Genomic DNA, 12,162 nt, shown 5'->3' on the forward strand with positions numbered 1-12,162 from the left:
AGGTGCTGGTTGTGGAACCAACACCAATGACCTAGAGTCATCAATGTCGCCGCTGTGGTGCTGGTTGAGAAAATCCAACACCTATGAGGGTTTCCTAATTGACACCAATGATGTTTTCCATAGTAGTGACTAGGTCACGTGTTGTCAACTGATTATGTACGATAATAAAGCGACGACGACATTAATTGGACCTGGTCGATCGGGCGCACCTTCCTCTCCGACCTATATAAACTTGTTATCGTGGCCGTTGATTTCTGTACAAAGAAGTTACACTACTTATCCCTTCCGGTAGCAAGAGTAGCCACTGTTTGGATAGTGACTGCCGATTCTACGCTAGTGTTACTTTTGCCATGATTCAACAAAAAGTCACAACGATTTTTCACTTAATATATAGTTTATTTTTCCACTTAGTTGAATGCCTCCACCACTATCTCCGTGCCTAACTCGCCAACATCGATCGATTAGTTCAACGATCAGGTCTGTTTGAAACAATGGAAAATGTCTAACATGGTAAGTCAGCAGCTAGGGCACTAATTAAAACGTAACTGAACCATTTTTTTAGATGTGTATTACGTTTACAAAAACGATTTTCACAAGAAGTTCTCTGTCAGAAAACTAGCCTTAAAAATGGACAACACTAAAATTGGTAAAATAAAAAATCGTAACTCCTTGATATGAAATCCTTTGTACGAAAATTATAGTGCTCGACGATAGCTACAACTTTCAACATGTTAATATATCATCTCACATAGAGACTACATGATATAAGTGAATAATCTTATTAAAAGAGATATTCAGGGAAATATATATGTAAGTGTAACCATCCATATTAATAGAGAACATCGATTGTAAAGATCATATAGAACTTTGGTTCACCTCAATTGGATCTATAATGATTTTACTATAAATTTTAAAAATTTATTCATTTTTTAAAGTAGGTGGAAAATTGATTTTTACAGGTGATGAACTTCTTCATGAACCACCCTTAAAAATGATATTTTACGTGCTAATTAACTTCTTAAAGAGCTGACCTTAAAATATTTTTTTTACGGACGGTTCTCATAAGGCCATTCCTAATCCAAGACACTAGACATAGTTTCCATAAACTCCACATCATCAAGAAACTAGTAATAGACACTACTCTTCCAATGCAAACACCAATATTCCATACTTAAATTTAATGCTACTTATCTCATATGAAGTCTTGAATGTTGTATAGAAACCATGGTTTCCTTCTCTTTCCTCATTTATTTACTTGCCACATCATTTTTCATCCTAGGTGGCAGCTTATTTAATGCTATGGACACTATCCTAATCATTGGGTTAGGAATGGCCTAAGACCCTTTCAAAAAACTTATTCAATGCTGGGACGTTTTAGCTGGCGCTGAGGTCACGACCTATTCTTGAAATTATTTTTTGGCACGGTTTATTTTTAAAATAAGTTTTTTAAAAGGGTCAATTTGTCAAAATTACGGGATTTTAATTTCGTGGGTGGTTTAAGAAAGTCGGCCTTGAAATTAAATGCAGAGCTGTAACCAATCCATTGATCGGGGTCGTAGTCCATCGACAGAAATTATTTAATTTCTCGGTGGCTCGCATTTCCACTCTCTCTGTATCTTGTGTGGCGCACTTGAAGCTTAGCTTTCAAACTCTCCATTAATTCATGCAACAAAGCCCTACAAATATGTGTCAACGCAGGCACAGCATTTTTCAGTATACATACTCGCTCGATCTCGTAGTAGACATCGTTACACACATATATCTCTATCTCTACTAGTTAAAAAATAAGAGGTGCTTCCATCGTCCATCAATCGACGCCGGCCGGCGGCGACCGATCGATCGAGATGGCGAGAAGAGCGAGCGCGCGCGGGGCTGGGCTGCCGGCGCCGTTCATCGTCGTCGTCTCTGTGCTGCTGCTGGGATCGCTGCCGCTCCACGAGGTCGTGGCGGCGGAAGACGAAGATCAGATTGGTGGCGGTGGTGGGCTGGAACATGGTGCGCGCGGCCCCCTTTGGCGGGGCTGCTGCAACCAGTATAAAGAGCGAGGGGAGCCAGGGGGTAGCTACACAGGGAGAGGGAGGTTTGGAACTTGCATTCCTACGCAGCCATGCCCCAAACCAATACCATAGATGCCAGGCACCAGTGGTGATCAGTATATATAGTGGGCATGACACTGATCGATACGCACACGTACTATACGTATATATACGGTTATATATATACGTAGGTACTCGATCGCTCTCCCTCTCCTAAATAATATATCCCTCCGTTAAGTTGTCCTTCCGTAACTCATTGTTAATGGCAATATTAAGTACTCCCTCCGTATTTTAATGTATGACGCTATTGACTTTTTAATCAACATTTGACCATTCGTCTTATTCAATTTTTTTATGCAAATATAAAAATACTTATGTCATGCTTAAAGAATATTTGATGATAAATGAAGTCACAATAAAATAAATGATAATTACATAAATTTTTTGAATAAGACGAAAGGTCAAACGTTTATCAAAAAGTCAACGGCGTCATACATTAAAATACGGAGGGAGTAATATATAGTAAGATGTTTTGACTTTATATGCTACGCGTTTGAGAATTACTAGTAAAAATGTTTGTGTTCTGTAATAGGTGAAAAATAATTTTCAATAAGACAAACAAAAATAATAGCAAAACAAAGTCAGAAATCATATGTAGCATTGAACCCGGTTGTGCTCGCTTCATGGGTCATCACACGAATAATCCCTTATATACACCATTATATAGCCTCACAAATCGATCGGGTGGCCATTCCATAAGTTGACATGCGTGCATTTTGCGATCGGATGGCTATTCCATAAGTTGACATATGTGCATTTTGCTATATCTCATGGGCCAAAGATTGAAATTTTGATTATTTAATTAGTAAAAAAAAATTTACAGTAGATGGAAAACATTTGCAAAGTAACAAATTTGCCATATGCACACCTTAAACAATGATAGATTTAAAAGGAAAATGTTTATTATGAGTGAAATTTGGAAGAGACAAAAAGGAGGAAAAAAGATAAAATAGAGGAAATTGCAAGGAGAGCGATAGAGTGTGTGTATAAGGATTATCATGAAAAAAAACAAAGAAAAGGGAGAAAAAAGAAGTCAATCGGGGGGGGGGGGGGGGAGGCATGCACGGCGCCGAGTAGAGGCAGCAGGATGGTGTGGAATGGTTGGGTTGGGTTGGGATAGTGCTGTATAATAGTTATTCTAAACTCACGTTGAATTGGATACAGACGACATATAACCAACTCAACCATGAATGACGTACTAAAATTTCAATGGAAACATCTTTAATTTCTATAATAAGTAAAGAAGTGTCATTATGCAAAACGAGAAAGTCATCAGTGTAGGATTAATTGAGTTTTAATTATTTCAAACTTGCAAAATAGATTTATTTGATATTTTTAAAGCATCTTCTGTATAGAAAGTTTTCGCACGAAATGTACCGTTTAGCAGTTTCAAAAGCATGCTAACGAAAACCAAAGTATAATTTGTATCTAGGCCAAACTTTTTAAAGTTTAACCCAGTTTATAGAAAAATGTAGCAACATATATTAATTTTATTAAAACCACCATCAAATGTATTTTTGTAGTATATTTGTTTTATGTTGGAAATGTTGCTACACTTTTATACAAACTTGGTTAAGCTTGAATAAGTTTAACATAGCACGGACCCAAAATGACTTGTAATATATAACTGGGAAATGAGGGTATTAATTAGTACTCCCTCTGTCCCACAAATAATCAAACCCTAGATTCCCAAGGTGAGTTCAAGGAAAGATGCAAATGACCAAAATGCCCCTAATTAATTGTGAAGTTATATTGGTGAATGGGTAGGTAAGGGGTATTGAAGGAATAAAATTTCTAGATTTACGAACCAATGGTAGGTAAGAGAGTAGAAGTTGGTTTATTTTGGGACAAATTTCAAACTCTAGGAGTTCGTTTATTTTGGGACGGAGGGAGTAAAAAACAGATGTTCCTTTCTTTTTAATTAAAGTTTAGTTTTGTTATGGACCCAAGCTTCAATTGGCCTTCCTCTCTTTTGAGCTCTTAATTCCTCCTTGCCACCTCAAACTATGCTAGCTAAGACCAGAGAGGCTCCACAATTCCGCCCTAGGTTCATGCTACCTCTTGGGACCACACTTGATTCATTATAAAGAATTGGTTCACTTCCTGTTTATAACTGCTTCCTCTGTTTCACATTATAAGATGTTTTGAGTTTTGAGTTTTGAATTATATGCTTCATATGTGTCCAAATTCATATGTACATTAGTAAATCTAGAACAGAGATGGAGAAGCCAAAACATCTTATAATGTAAAACGGAAGGAGTAGCATTGGTGTAGGTTTTGTAGGTTTTTTCACCAATCGTAGGCTCATGCCAACAACCGACGATAATCTTGGGGTCCTAATATTCAAGTTTTGTGATATAAAAAACCTATGAAAATAATTTGGTGATGATGTAGTTATTGGGATGATATAAAAACTTGTATTAATAGATATTAACTTTCTTGTTAACTTCGTACTACAATCTATGTCCACAATATTTTTTGTTGTCTTCATCACAATACATTTCTTTTGGTAATAACACATTACTTTGACACAATACATGATTTCCATGAAAGAGTCACTAAATGATCAGATTATTGTAGAAATTGTAGCGGCAGGCTATATACTGGGTTTCAGCCAAAGAAGACAAGATGGCCGGGGGAAGAGAAATGCGTGTGAAGTGTTATATGTAATAATCTAATCTCTTGGATTCACTAACCAAACCAAGTAGTATGTGTGGTAACTTAAGTCCTCCATTCTAAAGGAGCAATAAGAGTGTTTTACAAATGTCCGGTCCAAAGGGAACTAGCAAACACTCTACTACACCTAATAATTTGATCGTTCTTTTCACGCTTCAACTGATTCGTATCTATTATCGTCTCCCTCATTCCAACTGATGAGCTCAATCCATATCCCCCCATAAAAAAAAAAGAGAAAAGCTCCGAATAACGTAGCTGCCCTCTTAATGCCCCTCCTTCCTACGTTGTCTTCCTAGCAATCCACGACTCACGTAAGATCTGGGATATACTCTCCCACCTGTTTGTGGTTTGAAATTGTAATTCATTTTGGAAGCTCAAGATGTTGGGAAAAGTTTTCTAGATTTCAATTAGCTACTCTCGAGTTTTGAAATAGAAAGTTTTGTGATTTGAGTAAAAACTTTAAGGTCATGAGTAGAATTATTGTGATTTGAGTTGACATTGTCAACTTAATATTAGAAAGTTCTAAACTTTTGAGTTGATATTTTTTGAAAATTGGCAGAAGTTGATTTCAATGTACAATGTTTGAGTATGAAGTTTTGAGTCTTAGTTGGAAGTTTCATATTTTGAGTAGAAAATCATGCAACAACCAAATTCAAGTTAAAAACTTGAAGCATCCACTGATACAGAAAACATTTGTGCAAGGAAGTTCAAAACCTATTTACACATGCGTTTTTTTAACCGTTTGCAACCTACGGGCCATATAAATCGAGGATTTACGCAGGCGGATTCCACAACCTTCCGTGAAAATCAGTTTCTACAGGCGGCTGTGTTAGAAAACCATCCATGGAAATGAATTTTCAGTTTTTCATTTTTGTGGGCGAATAAAAACTGAAATAAATATTTCATATTTTTAGGCATCTATAAACGCTCACAAGTCACGTGATATTACATGTGGGTGTGGTATATAGGATTTGAACACGTGACCTCACTCTGCATATATCCTTCTTACCATCTCACCTATGACACTCAGTAATTGTGGGGTGAATGTTATTCTTTTGACTTCTCTAAAACTTGTAACACAGTCTAAGTGACATCAAATGAAAAAGTCATCAACTACAAATTTGTGTAGATCTTATCGAGCTCTATACTTTGGTACAGAGCATCTCTATCCGAACTCACTGAAAAACTCAAACATATTCAATTGTTTTTGAAAACAATATATATGAGAGTTTGTAACAAACATTTAGGCACATAAATGATCTTAGATGAAAAAAATATTCATTTAAAAAATTGTAGATCTCGTCGAGAACTATAATTTCATATAAAGTTTACCATCCTACTTTATATAAAAGATCTACTCTCTAGGTTGTTATATCCGAGACAAAATTTAAACTCTAAAATGTTGTTATATTTAAGAACGGAGGAGTGTGATTTTTTTTTAATTTTATTAGTGCTCATATTTTCACAAAGTGCGGTTTTGTTAACAGAAATGCCCATAGAAATCAAACTTTACATGTTTCTTAAGGAAATTCGCCCCATTTTTATTGGCAGTTTTTCTTAAGGAACCACCAGCAAAAATAGGCCTAATTTGGTAGGCAGTTTTCCTAAGGACTCATCTGTAAAAATAAATTTTTGCAAAGTGGTTTATGACCCTGAGTTTTTCTTTTGCGCCAGATGTGAAAAAGCAAGTCTAGGGTCTACAAAAAAACGTTTTTTATAGTGCACTGAGTAGGAAGTTTCGATGATTTGAGTTGAAACTGTAACATCAAGAATTCTTGAGATTTAGATTGAAAAATCTAAAATCCGATTGGAATATTAACTCGGATCAGCTTGCATTTAGGTGCGAAATGAAGTATCCATTTGTGCAATGAGATTTCAGGAAAAACAAAACGTGTGGAGCGGGAAGAACAAAACACGTCAATGCGGTCGCCCATTAGCTTATCTAAAAGAATAAAGGTTAGGCGGATACACACTATACATTGAATTCAGATGAATTGCAGTCACATGCATATTCATTTAGCACTATATGAAGGTTCCACTACACCAGGATATATAGCAAATGGTATTTCACTGTCAATCAAACACTAGTTCTTCCAAAAAACAAAAATCAAGCACCAAAATTACCATACCTTTGTATACAAGTCGGTCAAACACTACTCCGAAAAGCAATATACACGATTTTTTTTTCCAAGCCAGAGCACCCAAACATGGCAGTGGCAAATTCCATTTGGAGATTCAGATGCATATGGACGGAGATGGCCAATAACATATCTATAGTCCTTTAAAAAGACTCTAGTAACGTCCACTCAGTGGTGGCCGTGAATCCCCTTTGCAGTTCTTTTGAATACAACAGTTCAATACAAATGGGTTGACACATATATGATCAAGGTGAGCACTTCCTGTAACAAACAGGTGAGCAATACATTTGATAATTAAAATAATATTTTTATTTATTTATGGCATACTATGTCATATTTTATTTTATCCCTAGAAGAAAACGCTTAATACACACTCAAATTGAAAGTAAAACAAACAACAATATTACCTTTGTTGTTTGCTTCTAAGCTCTTGCTCAGTTCACCGGATGGGTATTATTCTCACCATTTGCACCTCAAGCTTAGAAACTAATTTTAGATTTGTGACAGGTATGACCAGACCTTCTCTTTGAAATAAGTCTTAATGAAGTAAACAGGCAACATTGAACTGGTCAAAATTCATGACACAGATTATAAACACCTCTGTTAGGGAATACATATTGTCAGATAATGGCATGATCGCCAAAGTAGCTTTAACTACTAATTTCTATGTACGTATGTATTACTCCGTGGAAGTTATCTTTTATACAAACTGTGCTACATCATTTTCATGTTCCAAATCTTCTTTAGAAAATAAGTACTTAAGCTTTGAAAACACTGACATAATGTTATAATGTATTCTTAAAACTAAATGTGTTTCCTAAACAGGACAGAGCACATGATTGACAAACTTCACAAGTAGATGTACCTGTGTTTATCCGTGTGTGCCTGTGCCATAGAGTTGCAAACGGATCAACCCAGCCAATCTCCAACATGTCCTCCTCCATGAGAGTTGCTCTCCTAGCCATGCTACCCATCATCCTCGTGGATACCCAATCCATGGCTGCGCCAATTCAGTGCCTTCCAGGCCAGGCCGCGGCGCTGCTCCAGCTGAAGCGCTCCTTCGATGCCACCGTCGGCGACTACTTCGCCGCCTTCCGGTCATGGGTCGCCGGCGCAGACTGCTGCCACTGGGACGGCGTCCGCTGTGGCGGCGACGATGGCCGTGCGATCACCTTCCTCGACTTGCGTGGCCATCAACTGCAAGCTGCGGTTCTTGACACCGCATTGTTCAGCCTGACCTCGCTGGAGTACCTTGACATCTCCTCCAACGATTTCAGTGCATCCAAGCTCCCAGCCACCGGCTTCGAGCTGCTCGCCGAGCTCACCCACCTTGACCTCTCTGACGACAATTTCGCCGGCGAGGTACCCGCCGGTATCGGCCACCTCACGAATCTGGTTTACCTTGATCTTTCTACTAGCTTCATTGATGAAGAGCTGGACGAGGAGAACAGTGTATTGTACTACACCTCATACTCACTCTCGCAGCTCTCAGAGCCAAGCTTGGACACCTTGCTGGCAAACCTCACCAACCTGCAGGAGCTTCGTCTGGGCATGGTGGACATGTCCAGCAATGGAGCACGGTGGTGCGACGCCATTGCCCGGTTTTCCCCAAAGCTTCAGATCATTAGCATGCCTTATTGCTCACTTTCTGGTCCGATTTGTCGATCCTTCTCTGCCTTGCAATCACTTGTTGTGATAGAGCTGCACTACAATTATTTGTCCGGTCCGATTCCCGAATTCTTGGCCGATCTGTCCAACCTTAGTGTTCTTCAGCTTTCAAACAACAACTTCGAAGGATGGTTCCCTCCAATCATCTTCCAGCACAAGAAATTAAGAGGTATTGACCTCAGTAAGAATTTTGGGATCTCTGGAAATCTGCCTAATTTCTCTGCAGATAGTAACTTACAGAGTATATCTGTGAGCAACACCAACTTCTCCGGCACAATTCCAAGTTCTATCAGCAATCTCAAATCTCTGAAGGAGTTGGCACTTGGAGCTAGTGGTTTCTCTGGAGAACTGCCTTCTTCCATTGGTAAGCTGAAATCTTTAGATTTACTAGAAGTGTCTGGGTTGGAGCTAGTAGGATCCATGCCGTCCTGGATCTCAAACCTGACTTCTCTTACTGTTCTCAACTTCTTCCATTGTGGCTTGTCCGGACGCTTACCAGCTTCCATAGTGTACTTAACAAAATTGACAAAACTGGCATTGTACGATTGCCACTTTTCAGGAGAGGTAGCTAATCTGATCTTAAATTTGACTCAATTAGAAACCCTCCTGCTCCATTCAAACAATTTTGTCGGCACCGCGGAGCTAACTTCACTCTCAAAACTGCAAAATCTGTCTGTCCTTAATCTCTCAAACAATAAATTAGTTGTGATCGATGGAGAAAATAGTTCTTCGGAAGCGACCTACCCCAGTATTAGTTTCTTACGTCTATCATCTTGCAGCATATCTAGCTTCCCTAACATCTTGAGGCATCTCCCTGAGATTACTAGTCTTGACCTTTCATATAACCAGATCAGAGGTGCAATACCTCAATGGGTATGGAAGACCTCAGGCTATTTTTCCTTGTTGAACCTATCACATAATAAGTTTACGAGTACTGGATCTGACCCTTTACTTCCACTTAACATTGAATTCTTCGACCTCAGTTTCAACAAAATTGAAGGGGTAATACCTATACCCCAAAAAGGAAGTATCACGCTTGATTACTCCAATAACCAGTTCTCATCTATGCCTCTCAATTTCTCTACTTACCTGAAAAAAACTATTATTTTCAAAGTCTCCAAAAATAACCTCTCTGGAAACATTCCACCATCGATCTGTGACAGGATTAAGAGTTTACAACTCATTGATCTCTCTAACAACTATTTGACTGGCATAATACCATCATGTCTGATGGAGGATGCAAGTGCACTACAGGTACTAAGTCTAAAAGAAAATAATCTTACCGGCGAATTACCTGATAATATCAAGGAAGGCTGTGCATTAAGTGCATTAGATTTCAGCGGCAATTTGATTCAAGGAAAGTTGCCGAGATCTCTGGTTGCTTGCAGGAATCTGGAGATCCTTGACATTGGAAACAATCAAATTAGTGACTCTTTCCCATGTTGGATGAGTAAACTTCCTCAACTTCAAGTCCTGGTCCTCAAGTCTAACAGGTTCATTGGGCAGATGGATATTTCTTATACTGGAGATGCTAACAACTGTCAATTTACAAAGTTGCGGATTGCAGACATAGCCTCAAACAACTTCAGTGGCATGTTGCCAGAAGAGTGGTTTAAGATGCTGAAGTCCATGATGACTAGTTCTGATAACGGAACTTCGGTCATGGAAAGTCGGTATTACCATGGACAGACCTACCAGTTTACTGCTGCACTAACATACAAAGGCAATGACATAACAATTTCCAAGATCTTAACATCACTGGTGCTGATTGATGTCTCAAATAATGATTTCCACGGTAGCATCCCTTCAAGCATTGGGGAACTTGCGTTGCTTCACGGGCTCAACATGTCTCGCAACATGCTTACAGGGCCAATTCCAACTCAGTTTGGCAACTTGAACAACCTTGAGTCTTTGGACCTCTCCTCAAATAAGCTTTCCAATGAGATCCCAGAGAAGCTAGCATCACTGAACTTTCTTGCAACATTGAATCTGTCCTATAATATGTTGGCTGGAAGAATACCACAATCATCACACTTCTCGACATTTTCCAATGCCTCTTTTGAGGGAAATATTGGGCTGTGCGGAGCCCCATTGTCTAAACAATGTAGCTATCGATCTGAACCAAACATCATGCCACATGCCTCCAAGAAGGACCCCATAGATGTTCTACTTTTTCTCTTCACTGGGTTGGGATTTGGTGTCTGCTTTGGAATTACAATTCTAGTGATATGGGGAAGCAACAAAAGGAATCAGCAAGCTTGAGAGCGAACTATATTATAGAATGGCAGAATATTTTGTTAGTCACTCTTGATCACTCTAGCAACATTCAGAAAGACTAGTATTAATAGTGATGTATGAATTAAATAAAGGATAACTATGTTTATAAACCTTTGATTCTACATTATTCATTTCAGTTTAAAAAATAAGGAGCTAATGTTTGTTCAAAAAACTATGCTGATAAAAGATAGTGGCATGAATGTTAAGTGATCTATTCCCTGTGAGCCGCATGTTTAGTTGTTTATTGTAAGAAAAATTGGTTTCGTGATATCCAAGGATGCTAACTTCAGAAATATACCATCCAACTTCTCAAGTACCCTTTAGTACCATCTAAAGTTTCCCACATATAGATAATGACTATTTCTGTCAAGTAGAGGGCCCCTATGAAGCACCTGATGCCAACAAGGAGAAAAGATTTGCATGTCTGGAGAGGACTCCATAGCAACAGAACAACTTGCACAAAGACATGAACAAGAATATTACAGCTGGGGGTAAAACTGAAAGAACCGCTGCATTAACTGAAGCAATTACTGGGGGTGGCGAATTGTTGGGCGTTCGCTGCATCCTTAGTTGCTGTCACCTGGTGACTAGGACATGCACTGAGATGTCCACCAATCTTGACAGGATACGGATCACAACAAAGGTGACGAAACGTGAAAGCGAGCAACGTGAGGAGATTGGAATGGTAGATATACCAAAGCGTTTAGAACTTTCAGATGGTACTAAAGTGTACTAGAGATTTCTAGTGGAATGTTTCTAAACATGGGATCTTCGGATGTCACTTAACCAATTTTACTTTTTTTGTTCGAAATGCTCAAATTCTACAGTGAAGTTCTGCTGGAAGCTTGTACAATGAAATTTATGATGATTGGTTCATAATAGGTACAATTGTTTAAATATCTGCTCCAGCTTCTGTAGCGGCGCTGCTACAATAGCTGGAGCAGATATGTTCATTAGATTCGGCAGAATACCCCTCACACGTTGTAGGCTTGGAGCACATCCAAACAATTCATTTGTGGTTAGGACTGGAACAGTACGATTCTGTGTGTGCTCAAAATATTTGGTGGAGAAGTCTCAGTCCCTTGCTTTTCCAAACAGGTTATTCTCACTTCATAACATGCAAAATGCGTCAATCTGGAACGCGAACCACATCACGATGCAATCGATGTATTGACATTCTGAGGCAAGAAACCAACTATGCGTTCATCTACGAGGTTACCTACGAAGGATTACTGTAGCTCTTTGGCTTTGTCATTTCGACAAACAGTTGGCGGGCGAAAATAGATCAGCGGCGCAGGCTGCATTAC

The 12,162-nt window shown here is 38.8% G+C and overlaps 1 protein-coding gene across 1 annotated transcript; it reads left to right on the forward strand.

Annotated features, from left to right (window-relative positions):
- Positions 1-7,840: 7,840 nt before the first annotated feature.
- Positions 7,841-11,029, forward strand: LOC127757403 (receptor like protein 23-like). Its single transcript, XM_052282902.1, has one exon. The coding sequence runs from the start codon at positions 7,841-7,843 to the stop codon at positions 10,838-10,840; it is 3,000 nt and encodes a 999-aa protein (XP_052138862.1). The 3' UTR covers positions 10,841-11,029.
- The last annotated feature ends 1,133 nt before the right edge of the window (positions 11,030-12,162 follow it).

This window comes from Oryza glaberrima, chromosome 12 (assembly GCF_000147395.1).
Source record: "Oryza glaberrima chromosome 12, OglaRS2, whole genome shotgun sequence".
In the NCBI taxonomy this organism is placed as follows: domain Eukaryota; kingdom Viridiplantae; phylum Streptophyta; class Magnoliopsida; order Poales; family Poaceae; genus Oryza; species Oryza glaberrima.